The sequence below is a fragment of the Aethalodelphis obliquidens genome, unplaced genomic scaffold, assembly GCF_003676395.1.
Source record: "Aethalodelphis obliquidens isolate GAN/ISIS:26980383/991018 unplaced genomic scaffold, ASM367639v1 scaffold9, whole genome shotgun sequence".
NCBI classification, from domain to species: domain Eukaryota; kingdom Metazoa; phylum Chordata; class Mammalia; order Artiodactyla; family Delphinidae; genus Aethalodelphis; species Aethalodelphis obliquidens.
The window spans coordinates 44855711-44873794 of NW_020837953.1; the positions used below are offsets into that span (position 1 = coordinate 44855711).

The 18084-nt window shown below is 44.9% G+C and overlaps 1 protein-coding gene and 1 pseudogene across 1 annotated transcript in view; one reads left to right on the top strand and one right to left on the bottom strand.

Annotated features, from left to right (window-relative positions):
- PEX14 (peroxisomal biogenesis factor 14) overlaps positions 1 to 18084 on the bottom strand; it is a 137540-nt gene that overhangs the window by 110324 nt on the left and 9132 nt on the right. Inside the window, exon 2 of the mRNA XM_027110222.1 lies at positions 9962 to 10009. Coding sequence (XP_026966023.1) covers positions 9962 to 10009 — 48 coding nt within the window. The remainder of the gene's footprint in view (positions 1 to 9961; positions 10010 to 18084) is intronic.
- Positions 16433 to 16958, top strand: LOC113622367 (60S ribosomal protein L32 pseudogene; annotated as a pseudogene).

Sequence of the window (18084 nt, forward strand, 5' to 3'; positions counted from 1 at the left end):
GCCATACGGCACAGGGACTCCTTTGCCACTTTAGCACCTAGCAGCCCTACACAAGAGTTTGGCAGCCTAACAGTGAGACGTAACTTTTCCCCGTCCTGTGCCAGAGCAAAGTGGATAAGCTGGAATACAAATCAGATAAACGCTCAAAAAGGGGGCTGAACTGGGCACCCACAAAGACTTGCCTTTACTTGGACTTGGCAGACGAAACTATACAGAAAACCGCTGGTTTCAAGAGAATCTTATCTGTAGCCTGTCACCTAACCATTCTAGGCACCAGGGAGCCGCAAAGAAAACAGAAACAAAACCTCTCCCCGTTAATACTGTGTAGACATGACAAAGAGGCAGGAACTAAGAAAGGACAAGGTGGACGTGAAAACCACATGTAGGGATAAAATGAAGTTGAAATCTGTACATCAGGGAGACCGTGTGATGCAATTAGGGAAGCCAAGGTACAAAGTTAGGAAAGGACCAATCTGGTCAAGCCCAGGGGCAGATGCAGAATGATAACTCGAGTTTGCTGGGTAGGCAGCCAGTGCCAACCACAAACCATCACTGGGCTGTTTTCCCTGTTGATCTATAATTGGCGAGTCTGTGATAGAGCTACCAATTATCGTTAGACCCCCTGTATTTAGTTCACAGACAAAGGGAAGCAGGAGAGACCAGTTAGTAATGAGTAAGTAATGGCCACTAAAATACATCGTATTTTACTGAGCTGCTTTGGCAGGAAAAGCCATTCAGAAAATAAAAAGTGAAAGAATAAAATAAGCTAGAGAAACTCAATTTTCTTCTTCCTTCCTCCCAAAGCCACAGTTAGGATAAAATGAGGTTTGTGCGGGTTAATCCTTATGAGGTAAGAAAAAAATGATTAAATACATTAAAAAAATCAATTGTACATTAAACCAAATCCAGGAACTGCAAAAACAAACGCTGCAGCGTTCCTCCAACCGGTATTAGCTTTGCCGGTCTGGTCAGCAGGGGATACCCCACCAGCCGGAGCCCGCTGAGGTAAATGGAAGCTGAGCAGAGAGGAAGGGAGAAAAATGGAGCAGGGAGGGGCTGGGGAGGGGTGCGGAACCACAGACCTGGATTTCACTGGAATAAAGTTATTCCTAGACAGTACAAAGGAAGAAATAAAGTGTCTTATATAAATGGGGCTCTGGAGACCAGGCTGAATTCTTCAAAAATCCAATAGAAATAACAATAATGATAATCATCATCGTTTGATAAACAGAAGTTATAAACCACTTTGCTGTCAAATGATCTGCCACTATTTCTAGTTATTTCTTCTGTTCATTAGCAGATTCTATTAAGCGCCATTCTTCAGAGAGACGACAGAGAGCAAGCTGGAGAGGTGAGGTTAGGAGGCGTGCCTTTGTCTCTGAGGAAAGCCACCCTCGGAGCCGGGATGGAAGCTCCCACCCTTCCCCAGCATGCCGGGGTCCTCAGGGTCCTCGGATGAAAGCCTGCAAGAAGGCAGAGCCTGGGAGCACTGGTCACCAGCTCCTCCCACGGTGGAGTCAGGACTGAGAAGTCTCAGCTAGTCCTAGATAAACCTCACAGGGCTGAAACGTCGCGGCCAATTTGCTTCTCCGTGTGTACTGCAAAACTCCGGTTCTGCCTGCAACCAGCCCTCCTCCTTTCTGTCCCCTGCTTCAGCCACACAACTGGAAGAAGACCTGAGAGTCAGGGCCACGGTGAAATATGCGCTTCTGGGATGGGGGTAGTCATTCGTTCACTTCAGCAAGGCACAAGCTGGCCATATGCATCTTGGGCCCCAAAGGCTAAAAGGATTGGCAAATCCAGAGTTTCCTCCTTAATGTGCTTATGAAATGAGTCATTTAGAATTGAAGAGAAACCTCCATAAGCCCGGCTTGGGAGTGGGGGTGGGGAAGGTTAAGGCACATGCTGACAGGAAGGACAGATGATCAACCACATGACAGTGGTGTTCCCAACAGAATAAAGGCCCGTGTCCACAGGGGAAAGTTTCAAAACATCCAAACAGTATTAGAGTGGGTTATCAATGGCAACAAGTAAGATGTGACAAGATTTTACTCTCCTGAAGACATTCTCCTATCTTCAAAGCAAGTGACTTTTGCCGCCTTAATTCTGACAGTGAAGGATCTGTGGATGTTGATGGGGACAGAGATAAAGGATTTATCTGAGGGGGCAGAGAAAGCAGAGACGGAAGATCCTGAACACCGTGGCTTCTTATGTGGAGTCAAAAGCGGAGCGCTCAATTGTGGACCCTTCCCTCTGCCAGCAGGAGAGGGAACGATAAGCGGCTGCTGCCCCCTAGAAGCTACCAGGGACACAGCACCTTGCTCCACAGACAGAGATGAAAGATCCTATTATCTCGCCTCCATCCCGTAGCCTGTCATTAGTGAGGTACATGGGTGCAGAAACCTCCTCCAAGCACGAGGAGGCCCACATCACCTCTGATAAATTAATAGGTGCCTTTTCAACAGCTAAGATGCATACAAAAGACTCCAACCAGCCAGTGCGCATGAAGGCAGAGGCTTCAGAGGAAGCACAGGCTCACCAGGCAGCACCTGAACAAGCCAAAGCCCTCTCCCAGACTTCTGTGCTCTGCGAGGCGGGCACGCTGCCCCTGCCTGCCCTCCCACCCTGCTCAAGTCTGACGGAGAGAAGAGCTCAGCAGTGCGGGCGTTAGGGTTTATACATCCCAGCCCTGCCGCTGACTAGCTGTGGGAACCTGACTGCCCTGGGCTTGTTTCCTCACTGTAAACTGAGGAAGAGTGATCCTCGCCGGTTTGCTGGGATGAAACAAGATAACAAAAATAAGGAAACCAGCACGGAGGCCAGCACATTATATGGCAGAAGTCCTCCTGACCTATGTGATCAGAGCTAGCAATTGGTCAGTTAACTGGAAAATCAGTTAAAGCAGGGAATCATTAAAAACGGGGTCTTATCTACATACCTTAAACGTTTCACATTAACTTAAAACCTATAAACAAACCTGCGGTCATTTGCTAATCTTTTGATGTAGAGCCAAGACCTTCTCTCTGAGTGTGGGACCCACATGCCGGAGTTCCCAGACGTCTTTCTTGCATAAACTTCACCCGTAACACACCCTTCACAATTTCTAAAGCAAAGCGAGCCCTTAAAAGACATTAGCAAAGCAAACTGAAGTACAGAATACTTCTAGATTGTTAGGATCTTCCCCACTCACACCTAAAAAGACAGCAATCTTTTTAGCAGTTTGCATTTACCAAAACATTCAGCTTAGTTTTCACAGAACCCTCTTTTTACATTTATGTTTACAACATTTATAGATCACTCTGCTCACATTATATTTCACCTGTTTATAGCATATTTAACAAAATTGCCTAATTCGCTAACAAATCAACTGGCCCACGGGTTCAAGACAAGCTGACGTCCTCCTGGTCTGCAGAAGGGGTGTGGGTGTGGATGTGACCAGCCAGGAGCTGCCCAGTCAAGAGCACCCGGCACCATGACAGTGAAGCAGTTTCTAATGAAAGCTCTTGACACTTTCTCAAAAATATGTATTTATTGGTGCTGCCACTTCATTTCACAAGAGATCTGATATGAGTCAAAGAAAAGGATACAGCAAACAGAAGGTATGAGGAAAGGGAAAAAAAACGATGTTTAATGAATGCTGTTTACTCTCCCACTTCTCCATCAAAACCCATTTTCAGCAAACTGTGGAAAAACTAAACCATGTATATACGTATGATCAACTTGTGTGCCTGATTCTATCAGCAGCTCCTCCCCTCCAAGCTGGAGAAGGCAGCCCTGCCCCTGAAGATGCTCTTGCCATGGCCTGACTGGACCACAGTGGACACACAGAGAAAGGCCTCTTGGTGCTACCCCAGGGCACCACTCCGCAGACTCTTGTGAGCACAAGCAGGAGACCGGGGCCACCAGGGCCACCAAAGGCAAGAGGCCACAAAAGCGGCAGCACATCTTCGCCCTGACAGGGGCAATCTAGCCCCATCCAGGGGGGCCAGGAGACGGCTCCTGTCGGCCTCGGTGTCAGGGAGCACCCCACGCAGATTTACTGCAAGCATCACTCAGCGTCGGCCCCATCTCTAGACTGTGCAGACAAACTCATAATGGCAGAGAGAAGATTTGTGGAGCAACAGGCATAAATCTTGGTTATAACTACAAACCATAAAAGAAAGGAGAGCTGGGAGGGAAGGAGGGAGGGCCGCAATCACGTCCTTCTCCAAAGCACCACTTTATCTTCCCGCAGCTTCTCAGCGTAGAGTGGGGTTAACTACAAGAGGGGATTTTTCAAACCCAAATTGGTCTGCATGGTTTGACAATGGGCTAAAATATTTTAAATTGAAATTACCCTCAAAAGCAGAGGGCATACGGCTGCCCTAAGTATGACATTCAGTGCTTCACAAACTGGGGGCTCGTATGGGATTTGCTGAGTTTGCCACATGGAATACCCACCTTTAGGTCACACTTTAAAAGCAGCTTTTGAGTAAAAATTCTTTCAAATAAGATAATGACTGATTTAAAACAACAGAAAACATTTTCAGAAGGTCACCCTGCCCAAATAAGAGCTCTATACATCCCATGCCCAGCCAACGCCTGGGTAGAACTCTGAGACTGTGTCTCCAGGACGAAAGGAAGAAAACGAAACCTCTTCTCAAAGAGGCTGGTGACAAGATGAAAAACCCAACTCCCCTGATCACTGTGGCTCTGAAAAAAGGCACTTGAGCGCTCAGCTCCCTGGTTCCCACTCCAGAATGAGGACACTGTTCAGTTATCCAATAGTCAGGGCCTCTGATTACAGAAACTACAGCAATTAAAGTATTACCACAAAAGCCAGAAACCCAAAACATAAACAAAGCTGAATAACAATCTCAAATTCCATTTCTCTAATTATTACTCCTAAGAGTTCAGATTCATCTAATAATTATTTGTAAAAGGACACCTTAAAACTGAAAAAACAACCTCTTCATTTACCTGAAGGAGGAAAGAACTGAAAGGCCACAGCCTCGTCTACTCAACAAACCTTCTCAGTCTGTAATAGGAAGGACAGAGTAGGAAGAGGCAGTAATTTCAAAATCAGTAAGTAGCCTAGAGACTACAGAGAAGCCACCCAGAGACGGAATGAGGCTTTTCTCAAGTTCATCCATTTCAGCATTTAGTTCTCTCCAGTTTCCTCCCCCCATCTGCAGGACAGGCGGGAATCTCAGGCACCCTCCCGACAAGGGGTGCCAATGTTAAAAGAGCAGCGTTTTCCACAGGTGATGAGAGGAGAGTGGGGAAGGAGGAAAGCCAACATTTCCTCCTACCTAGGTGCCCAGGCCTCCAGCCCACAGCAGCATCCCAACGGAGGAGCACCACAAGCCCCACCCTCTGGCTGCTGACACTTGATTTAGGTTCCAAGTTTCTCACAGCAGCCGTGAGGGGTGCCTCCTGCCTTTGGTACCATAAGTACCAAATCTGCAGATGATTCACTCTTTACAAATAAATAAATAGAGCATATTTAGGATTATCCCTATAATATCACCCCCAGTCACTGCTTCTAGGCAGACCCTGAGTGGGAAACAAGAGGTGGAGATTACAGTTCACTTCAGCAAACCTAACTCTGCTACACCCACAGAAATCACTACAGACCCTTTAAATAATAATGCTTAATACTTTAGATTTGCCATATTTATTTATTCTTCCTGGAAAAATGACAATTTCCTGAAATCTCTAAGTGGCTAGTTTTATTATCCCTGTGCTTGTAAAACACTTTCATGAATACACTATTAAAATCAATTTTATTTCCCCACCAAGTGCTTTGAATTTTGTAAAATAAATATATGTGTGTTACATGTTCTGGATATACACATACACACATATGTACGTGAGTATATACACAAAGAAATGCATTGAGCGTGGGAATGTCATTCTTCAGAAATGTTTTGGTGGGGAAAAACATAAGAATCACCTATCCACAGTGAGCCCACCAACAAGTATACCCAAGTATCAATACTTGAACCACAAAAGATACAAATATAGGGGAGACTGTGCCAGAAGTACGTGTGAGAGGTCTCCAGGAGACAGGCAACCAGCCACGGCTCTCTTAAAGAGAAGCTCACAAACTAGCTCCCTGAATTCATCAAGATATTAACGGCCTTTTGATTACCAGCCTCTGGTTAACTGACTTAAAAACCAAAGAGGAAACCTTCGGTGTTCCAGGCATAAGGTAGATGAGCTCCCCAGAAGGGTGGAGATCAAACACGTGATGCAGAACCGCCCCCTCCCCCCTCAAGGTTCTGTCTTAGCCTCAAGGAGAAACCTGAGGATACATGATACTTCCGTACTTCAGATATGGGAAACCTAAAAAATTAAAAAAAAAAAAAAAACGGGGCTTCCGGTGGCGCAGTGGTTGAGAGTCCGCCTGCCGATGCATGGTACACAGGTTCATGCCCCGGTCTGGGAAGATCCCACATGCCGCGGAGCGGCTGGGCCCGTGAGCCATGGCCACTGAGCCTGAGCGTCCGGAGCCTGTGCTCCGCAACGGGAGAGGTCACAACAGTGAGAGACCCGCGTACCGCAAAAAAAAAAAAAAAAATGGTACTCAGGGGAGGGTGGGGGGAATGGGTGAAAATGGTCAAAAGGAACAAACTTCCGGTTATAGAATACATAAGCCATGGGAACGCAATGTTTAAAAAAAAAAAGAATTCAGCATACTAAAAATATTAATCCTAGGGAATGTGATAAAGTAGAATTACCATCATCATTTATAAAGGTACATTAATTGTAGTTTGGGATTATTTTGGTAGAGGGATGCTGGGAAAAGGATAGAAACAAAAAACAAACAAAAACCAAAACCTATACCTACAGGTTAGAGGAAGAGAAGATTCATCCATTAGAAAGAAGTTGGTGTCAAAGAGCAAAACGCTGAAATTCTAGTTTAGCCCAAATTCATAAGTGTTGTATAAAGTAGGTAAGCAACAGAATTGCTGAATATTGAGGAGCTTGTTGTACTGAAACAAGGGAGCATATTTATTGCTGCTTCAAATACCCTAAACTCACATGACTAGAAGGACTCTCAAGACATTACTTAACCCCTGTTTCTGTATCCAAGCAAGAGAGGAACCGAGTTACTCCACGCAGACAACTGTCCACCCATTCTTACAGATCTATTGACTAGGCAGGACTTGATCCTGGCGGAGCAGTGCAGGGACCGACCCAGAACCTCTGTGACGGCCTGAGCACATGCCCACACAGGTGATGAGAAATCATGGGTCTGTGGGAAACTGACAGAAGGTTCTGAACAGGTCTGGGAGAAGCTAGAGGTCAGTACTCTGGAGCTTGCCCTGGGAGGCAAAGTTCAGAGAACAAAGTATAAAGAAAAAGTAATCAGCCGTTTTAACTCTGGCAAAGAGTTTTGTCATTTAACAATCAGAGAATTTCAACTGGGAGTTTACAGAATTTATCAAAATGAGTCTGTTTACCAATCACCAGCCCTGAGGACATCATGACATTATAGAGCAATTATCCCACTAATGTGGCCAGAGTTGCTGGGTTGGTTCTTTTGGGAGCGGAGGAGGATTGAAGGGGTAAGAGAAGGTACGTTCAGTGTCCCTATGCGGCTGGAATCAAGACCAGGGGATAGCTATGAACACAAATGTGTCAGTTAGAGACCACAAGACCATACTTATCAACTCAAAATCACAAGCCAGTTTTTATAGCCCAGAGAGGACAGATATGAAAATCAGGCCCTCCTTCCCTAGCAAATAGAGCAAAACAATGATGCAGACACCCAAATACATCCACCGAACAATGAAACTTGCACTGTACTGACTAGTCAACAGAGCCTCTTTTGTTGTAACTCACTTTTTTAATAAAGGGAAAAATTCTTCCAAAGTGCTCATCTAGTTCTGAAAACAAAGAACAAGATTATTTGCCTTCAGCATCCCATGCTTAGCCTTTTTAGTGTAGAGAACAGGCAGCTTCCATTAAGGAATTTTGTGGAAAATATGCACCCCACTCAGTTAAAAACAAAACCAAAAATAACTGAGCATGGTGCTCCCTCAACACTGGACTATCCTATTCCTCCAGACCTGGCTTCAAGTTTCACAAAAACCATCCCTAAGCACCCCCTACCCCCAGAGAACTCTTCCTTCTCTGAATAATGAGGGCTCTCTTATACTCCCAGCCAGGCAATTCTGCACCAAATTATATACAATTTTGTACTGTTTGCTAAAATTATATACAGCCTTGTGCTGTTTGCTAATTGTTTCGCATGTAACAAATGCATTTTCTTCCCCAAATGAGATATATAAATTACTTGGGAAGAAGGCTTAGCTTTATTCTTCCATTGTCTGTTCCTGAGCACCCAGGAGACAGCTAACACACACGGCCTGAGGAATCTCCCCTGGGAAGGTGTGACTTGGGCTGAATGCCTCAGGGCTTTCTGTGGGTGGGCGCTCCCATCCCATCACTTCTCTGGCACCCTATGACTCTCTCCAGCCTGCTGCCGGTTCACAGCAGCTCATCCTCTACCCCCGACCTACTACGCAAGCCGTCACTAGCCCTCGGAGGCTTCTCTGCCTGGCACCCTCCCACTGCCACTCCCAAGAGGCAGAAGTAGCTCACACAAGACCATACAGCTCGGCTGGTGCCCTCATTTAATCAGGCTGCTGCAAACGGCTGACCAAAAGCAATAAGGGCATGACTGAGAGACTGTGGGAGTTTAATATAAAAAAATTAATAAAAAAAAAAGAGGGGAAGGAGAAAGGGTCTACCTTTTAATAGGGCCCTAATTACACAACTCATAGGATCAACCCAAATGAGATGGGAGTTTATTTCGGGGTTTTTTTTTAATTATTGTTTTTATATATATATATAAATTGCTGCTATGTGTTTTCTTTCCTCTGAGCAATTATGCAGCAAGTACGTAAAGAGGGGAAAAAATATTAATTAAATATAAGGTAATTGTAGAGCTGGCCTTGAGAGAATGAATCTGAACTCTGGACGATCGCAGGCTACTAGGGTTTGAAGACTGCTCGGGGCCTCCCAGAAAAGAAAGAAATAAAAATACAACCAACCAACAAGCAGATGCAGAGTACAGCAGGAAAAGACCAGTGCACAGAAACACTAGCAGAGCCAAGGGGCTGCAGCGCTCCAAGTACCCAGAAATCAGTGAGGCTGCCGATTGCCCAGGGCTCATTGCTTGAAAGAATGCCCAGAAGTTTATACAATCACGCCCCAAAAGATGGTCCAGCCACTCTTCTGGTGATCAGTAGTTAAATCCGTAGATTAAAATGTAAAAAGAGGGCTTCCCTGGTGGCGCAGTGGTTGAGAGTCCACCTGCCGATGCAGGGGACACGGGTTCGTGCCCCGGTCCGGGAAGATCCCACATGCCGCGGAGCGGCTGGGCCCATGAGCCATGGCCACTGAGCCTGCGCATCTGGAGCCTGTGCTCCGCAACGGGAGAGGCCACAACAGTGAGAGGCCCGCGTACAGAAAAAAAAAAATAGTATAAGCAGATAATGTTGGAAATGAGTATCACAAACCAAATTACTGACCAGGCAAAAATGGAACTCTCTCCCTTACCTGTTCTTCAAAGGCCACCTGAAGTGCCCTCACCCTGAGGAGCAGAATGGCTATTTCAGACAATCAAGCAGCTACTTGGTCAGGCCCAGCAACCTCGCTCCAGCTCAGCCTCCAAAGGTTTCAGGCATCCCACTAATTACCACTGATTCAAACAAGTAAAATGGTGCCTCACCACACCTGGGGCAGATGCTTTCCATTCCAGAAAAGACCAGGCTTTACTAAGGGGAGATCTCGCTAATCCCTGAGTGCCAGAAGAGGAATCAGAAGTTAGAGATCACTTGCGGGCTGTCTCCACAGAGCACCTACTCCTAAAGCGGCACTACTGATGCAAAACTATAGGAGCATAAGGTTTCTTGAAACTCAGTATTTTAATTATTAGAAAATTATACTATATATCATGGCTTCTTACCAGCGGCTCTCGAGGCGCCACATTTTCACTTCCTGGATTAGAGCTTGGCTGCAAAGAAAAATAAAAACAAAAGTAAGATCGCAGTGCCACCCAATGGACATCAAAAAAACCTAAGGTGTGCCATTCTCGAGCAACACACACAAACAACTACTTCTCATATTTCTCACCAGTTTTCCATACCGCAGAGTGTTCTGTGGTGGGTTACCTGTAAGAAGCAGCCCGAAGAAGAGCCTGAATTTGCCAATGAACACGAAGAGACTGTTTCTGGGTTTACTGTCACGGCACCTCAAGAAGGCTGCATTTAGCTTAGGAGGGCCCTGGCAACTGAGCAGCAGGGGCTGGGGACCATCACAAAATCCGCAGCAGTAGGAGAAGTCCACAAAAGCCTTTAAGTGAAAGCCAAACTTCCCTTTTGCCGTGTCTCCCCCGCCACTGACCAGCGAGAGCAGAGCAAAAGTGGAGAACCAAATTCAGCCACAAGGGGGCCCCAGTTGCCCACGCTCAGCATTTTCTCTGGGCATCTATTTGGAGCCAAGGAAGCAGCAAACTATGGACACTGGTTCCTATTTATCACCTGTCACTAAGGATACCAATCCCCAGTAGTAAAGAAAGCCGAGTTTAAATCCGTTTTGTAAATAAGCTAGTGACAAGCTGACAGATAAGCAGAGCAACCCACAGCCAGGCAGCATGTGGCCCACTCACCTGGCCCTAGTCTGTTTCCTTCTCTGGATCTCTCCCCTCACCCTCACACTTACCTTCAACCCTTGGCTGATCTGGCCAAAATTCAGAGAAAGGGAGAGAGAGAGACAGTGACAGACCGGGAGGAAATCTACAAATCTCCAAAAGAAGGAAACAAGCAGCCTGAGAGAGTTATGATTAGTTTACCGTTACTGATGTTCAAACCAATTTCCAATTATCTACAGATAATATCCAGACAAATGAGCTAATCTGTGGGTCTCAGGAGCCAGCCTCCAAACTCCTCCCAGCTAGTCAGATGGCAAGTGCCAAGCCTCCTGGGAAAAAGGATAGAAGGTGGAAGAGGAGAAAGTCCAGTCCACAGAGGGTCCCCAAAGATTTCCTCATGCCCAATTGCTACCACACAGCGGGCACAGGGCCCAGTGACAAGGACTCTGCTCAAAGGACTCTATCTCCTCATTCAAGGTCCTGTCTCAAGAGCCCCTTCTTCTGCCAGGACAAGAAGGTCAGCCAGCATGAAACTAACTAGAAAGTCTCAGAGAACCTGAGCATGCTTTCCTTTCCTCCCTCCCCCACTGTCCCTCCCTCCTAAGGCTCCAGGCATCAGTAAGCTCCCGCGTTCAGATCTCTAGCCCAGACACCTCTGAGTTCTACACCCAACTGCCTTCCTGCCTCCTCTTGGACTTAACAAAATCCCATAACAGATTCATAATCCTCTCCCTCCGCCATATTTGTACGCTTCCACTGTTCCCTGTCTGGGTGAATGTCACAACCTTCCACCAAAATACGCAAACTAGAATCCAAAAGGCCATCCCTGACAGCTCTTCCCCTCACTTGCCAGAGCAAGTCCTGCCAATACGCCTTCCTAAATATCCATGGAATCAATCATCCACTTCTCTCCATTTCTTCTGTCATCACTTAGGTCCAAGCTTCCAAAATCTCCTGCCTGGACCACTGCAATAGCCTTCTAATCAGCTCACGCACATCCACGCTGGCTCTCTTCTAATTCATTTTCCACACAGCAAACAGACTATCGCTTCAAAACGATAATCTGATCTCATCCACCAACCCGCCCCAGTAAACATCAACAACGCTAATACAGAAAAGCCCTCCCAGCTTGGCCACGCGTCTCCTCTGACTACATATTAGGTCTGCGTGGCACCACGAACCCCAGCTCTGCACAGAACAGACATACTGGCCTTTGCTTCCTCTGTCAGTGGGACTTTATGCCAGGTATTCCCTCCCTTCCCTCTGACAATCTGATTCATCCTTCAAATGTCAGTTAAGTCACTTCTTTGGGGAAGCATTCCTTCTCTGACAGCCATGACACGATCAAATCTCCCTAATATACACTCACACCGTATACCTCTCCTTCAAGGGCTGGGCAGAACTGCAACTTTAAGTGTGTGATATCCGATTGATGTTTGTGTCCCTCGCCAGACTATAAACTCCACATGGGCAGAAACTGTGTCACTGTATCCCTGGGGCCTAGGACAGTATCAGGCACAGATTAGGCCTTCCATAGATATTTGCTGAATGAATGAATGGTCAATAAAGAGCAGAACAGATTTGGTTTGAATGGGTTATATAAAGTTCATTACCTTCCTGAGGGCTTCCTTCACTCCATTTGGTAAATACTAAGTGCTAACATTTATTTAGCTCCTTCTTCATTTCATTCTCATAATAAATGTATGAAATTATTGCTGATGAGGAAACTGAGGCAAGGGAGGTTAAATAACTTGCCCATGATGACTCAGGTAGTAACTGGTACCAAGATGATTTGAGCCCTTCTACTTAATCAAAATAATCGAGTTTTGTTTAGACTACATTTTATTAAGCAACAACCTTAATACTACCCCATAAATAATAATGTAGGTTATTTGACTAGATGAAACAAACTAACACAAACAGCTTTAATATTTAGGAAGCCTGATTCTGATTTAAACCAAAACTTTCTTCCTGAGATACAACTAATCACTGAGGCATTATCTCCAAGGAACTTCCCTTAAAATTAGTTCATCCCCTGAATAGCTAATGTTTGCCAGAGGAAAAACTTTAAGCAATATACAGTACCAAGTAAGTCTCTTTCATCGTATACCCTTCTGTACCTTTCTAAACTGTGAGCCATGTAAATATATTCTGCTTTAAAAAATTAAATACTAAAAAAATTTAAAAGGAAGCTTCCCTTTCATCCCAACAGCCTCCTCTTCCTTGGGGACACAGCACTGATGCTGGCTCCTTATATATTCTTCCAGGGATATTCAAGGCGTATAAGAAGCACACATGTGTGTGCATATCCCCACCAAGGAATTTAAACAGCAACACTCTCCAAATTCTTCAAACCTCAGCTTCACAGAGGCTTCTGGGGTCTCAGCACACCAAAGCCCAACTTCCAAACTCAATCTCAGAGGCTGCTTAGAAAGGAACAAGCATTTCCACACCCGTATTCCAACTCACAGTACTGTCCAAGGTCGGTTAGACCTTACTAGTGAACTCAGTGGACTTCTCGCCAATCTGGGAATTGCCCAATATGATTACATTCTAGATGATTCGCCAGCTCGCGTTGAAATACCTGTAATCTAAAATGGACCATCCCGATCTCCTGTCTGTGTCCTTTAGAAAACTATTTCTTCATGACCAAGACAGCCTTCATTCCTCTTTACTGCTCTGCACGTTGATATCCTTGATAATACCATCTGAAATTCTTCATTATATAACTAGTTTATTATCTGTCTATCCTTTAAGTTCCTTGAAGGCAGGCACTTTACCACCTTAGTGAAGGCAGATCTTTAGCACTTAGAATGTCACTTGTACTCAATAAGTATGGGCTTAATTAATTTTTTTAATTAAAAAAATTAAACCAAAGGAACCACTTTATATACATAAGCCAAAATGAAGCAAGCAAAGGACCATAGCAGTGCCTTTCCCTGGAACATTTCACCTACAACAAACCACAAATCTGGCCACTCTCAAAGCAATGTCATGACCCAACGGTTCTCAACCCTGGGGCATAATCACCCCCACAAGGGCATTTAAAAATGTGTAGAGGTGTTTCTGGCTGTCACAGTGACCAGGGAGCAGGGAGTCCCATCAGCATTTAGAGGGCAGAGGCTTGGGAGGCTAAATGTCCTGCAATGGACACCATGAAGAACTATTCCATGCAAACACCAACAGGACCCCTGGGAGAATCCTGACCATTCCGCTTCCTCATGAGGAGGAGGAAGACAGACTCCCATCTTTTACATGATGCTGCTTCAAAAGAGGGCAAAGGGGGCTTCCCTGGTGGCGCAGTGGTTGAGAGTCCGCCTGCCGATGCAAGGGACACGGGTTCGTGCCCCGGTCCAGGAAGATCCCACATGTCGCAGAGCGGCTGGGCCCGTGAGCCATGGCCGCTGAGCCTGCACGTCCGGAGCCTGTGCTCCGCAACGGGAGAGGCCACAACAGTGAGAGGCCCGAGTACCGCAAAAAAAAAAAAAAAAAAAAAAAAAGAGGGCAAAGGTCTGAGCGGGCAACTGCTTGTCAGAAGCTGAACTAAGCTCACACAGGTCCATGAGTCTCATCAGGCCAGCTTTTGTGAAAGTCCAGTACTTCTCAAACACCTGCCCCTACATTGACCCCCTTTTAAGTGGTCAAGTCTATTTTCCAGCCTGAAACAAATCCCTACAAATTAAATTCCAACTTAATCCTGAAAACTCTTGACAGGGTGGTTTATGGTTTTAAAAATAATAATAGTAATAGTAAGGTTTAGAAATCACCAGCTGAGGATCCGCAGTCAGGATCCTCAGAGGCTGGAATGCAGAGAGCAGGCAGGGAGAAAAAGCATCAAAATGCTTTAAAAAATAAACAGGCAAACAAAAAAAGGCCACAGTGGCAGGGAGAGAAATGTGTCAGTTTGGTTGAGACAAAAGGCGCTCTCACTCCTGCTGTCCAGGCACTGACCTTCCCCAGCCAGGAGGTGTGCCCACGTGCTGACCTTGATGCACAGCAAAGGTCAACTGCACACAGCTCAGATCTGAGCAACCAGAAAAACACTCAGTTGTAGGAGCGCTCATCCTATACCTGCCAGCGACTGTGCAGCTCTGGGTATGTCCTAGGCAAGATATGGCCTATAGTTCTTTGCTGGGAAGAATAAGATTCAATTCAACAAATGTTGTTGGAGAGGCACTGGTATAGTAGCAAGTGCATGACCTTTGGCATTAATAACTGAGGGGCTGTGGGTATACTGGTCAACCTCTCTGAACCACAGTTCCTCATCCACGGGAATAATGGGAATAATACCAACACCCCACATTCAGGATGAGATGAGGATCATGAAAGTTATATCATTCTTCTACTCAAAATGAACCAATAGAGTCTGCCCTATGATGAAGTAATAGGGACCAGGTTTACCCTCCCACTGTAAACAACTAGAAAACTAAACAAAATAAATGACACCACTGTTTGTAGACACTGGACAGCAGGCAATACAGGACTTTGATTCCTGACAGAACAGAAGCAAATGATAGGAGTCCTAAGACCACCCTGGCTTCTGACAGATTTCTGCACATTTCAGACCAAGGACCCAGGGCAGGGGCAGTGGTGGGAGGGGGGAATCCCAGCAGATCACAGCAACAGATTGAGGAAACAGACTGGAGTTCAGGGAGGCTAAGTCAGCTGAAAGGTGCAGGACAGAGTTCCAGAGAGGAGGGAGCTTTGCAGAAAGGGAGCTCCAGAAATCTGCACAGAGGTTTCCTTAAGTCTGTACTGAATATTAAAATGTGTACATGCATAGAATGACACTCCACGAGACTGAAAAAAGACTGATGAAGAAGCTGCAAGCTGAACAGTTCCCAGAACCCTCATAGGTCTCACAAGTCCCAACCACCAGAGTGGAGCATTCTCCCTGCTCGATCAGGGCATTCAGTAGAGACCTGGAAGGGCCACATGTTGGTGGGGGGCGGGGTGTGTGTGTCAGATCACCCCTAGGATAAAAACGACCCTAGATCAGGACTTGAAAGAATCAGAATGAACCAAAAGTAACTTAATCACCCACCAGAACAAAACTCAACACTCTTTCAAGTAAGATCGCAATCCAGACCCTCAATGATGTAAAATTCACAGCACCCAGCACCTAATCAAAAATCTCAACATGTGTCAAGAAGCAGGAAACTGTGACCTATAATAATAAGAAAAATTAGAATAATTAACAAACAAGAGCATTAAGACAGTGTCATAACTTTATTCAAGAATTTAACTCATTTAAAAAATACAAATATCAAATCATGTTGTACACCTGAAATTAACATAATGTGGTATGTCGAGTAAACCTCAATAAATAAAAAAGAATTTAAAGGAAAACATGATCATAGTAAGGAGAGAAATGTGAGGTATAAAAAGAAAATAGAACTTCCAGAGATGAAAAAACATGTCTGAAATAAAAATTTCACTGAATGGTAATGACAATAGGTTAGATACTGCAGGAAAAAAAAGTGCACTTGAAAACATAGAAACTGAGCAAAATGAAGGACAGAGAGGGGGAAAGAAGACCAAAAAAAGAAAAATATTTGAAGAAATAATGGCTGAAAGATTTCCAAGTTTGATGAAAACTACAAACTCACAAAGAAGCTCAACACACTCCAAGCAGAACAAACACAAAAGTGACTAAGGTGCACCATAATCACGTGCTCAAAGTTCATGAAAAGGGGAAAATCCTTTAAGTAGCCAGAAAAAAATTAATCAAAATTAAGAATGACTTCAGACTTCTGAACAGCAACTGTGCAAGCCAAAAAAAATACAATGGAACAGTATCTTCAGCTCTTCCTTGGCCTGCCTACAGAGGTGGCAGCCACCACGGCTGCCCTCAAACCTCTCGTGAAGCTCAAGATTGTCAAAAAGACCAAGAAGTTCAACCCACACCAGTCAGACCGATATGTCAAAATTAAGCGGAACTGGCAGAAATCCAGAGGCACTGTGCGCAGGAAATTCAAGGGCCAGATCCTGATGCCCAACATTGGTTATGGGAGCAACGGGAAAACAAAGCTCATGCTGCCCAGTGGCTTCCAGAAGTTCCTGGTCCACAACTTCAAGGAGCTTGAAGGGCTGCTGATGTGAAACAAATCTTACTGTGCTGAGATTACTCCAAGAACTCAAAGCCACTGCGGAAAGAGCAGCCCCGCTGGCCATCAGAGTCGCCAATCCCAATGCCAGGCTGCACAGCAAAGAAAATGAATAGACAGGTCATGTGCACATTGTGTTTGTGTTGGAAAAAGAAAAAACAAAAACATAAAAACTCAGCCATCTGAGATTTAAAAAAAAATAGTATCTTTAAAATGCCCACAGAGGGTGGGGGGGGAAGGGGGGGAGATACAACATGACTGTCAACCTAGAATTCTATATCCAATGAAAATATCTTTCAAAAATGAATACAAATTAAAGATTTTTTCAAAAGGAAAAAAAAAGCTAGAATTTGCCAACAGTATACTTGTACCACAAGAAATGTTAAAACGCTCCAATTAAAAGGCAGAGATTGTCAGACTGGGTGGGGAGAAAATTCAAGATGGAGCTATAGGGCCTCCCTGGTGGCACAGTGGTTGAGAGTCCGCCTGCCAATGCAGGGGACACGGGTTCGTGCCCCAGTCCGGGAGGATCCCGCATGCTGCGGAGCAACTAGGCCTGTGAGCCATGGCCACTGAGCCTGCGCGTCCAGAGCCTGTGCTCCACAATGGGAGAGGCCACAACAGTGAGAGGCCCGCATACTGCAAAAAAAAAAAAAAAAAAAAAAAAAGAAGTAAAAGATGAAGCTATATATTGCCGACAAGAAACCCATTTTAAAGAAAAAGACACACATAGCTAAAAGGCCAAAGGATGGAAAATGATATACCATGCAAACACTAATCATAAGAAAGCTGTAGTGGCAATATTAATCTCAGGCAACTTCAAACTAAAAGATATTACCAATGATAAACAAGGACATTTCCAAAATAAAGGAGTCAGTCAAGAAGACATAATAATCCTGTATAAGTATGCACACATAATAGTTTCAAAACACATGAAGTAAATCAGACCGAATTTAAAAGATAAAAAGACAAATCCATAGTTATAGTTGGGGATTTAAATAATCTTCTCACCTTAATCAAAAAGTCAGTAAGGATATAGAAGACCTAAATAATACTATCAACCAACATGGCCTAATAACATTCCCAGAACACTTCACCCAACAGCAGCAAAATATACATTACAGTTGACCCCTGAACAAGGGAGTGAGGGGGAGCGACCCACACACAGTCAAAAATCCACATATAACTTTACAGTTGACCCTCCATATCCAAGGTTCCCCATCCACAGACTCAACCAACTGCAAATAGTGTAGTAATGAAGACTGTATTTATTAAAGACGCTTTTAAGTGGACCTGCACAGTTCAAATCTATATTGTTCAACGGTAAAATGT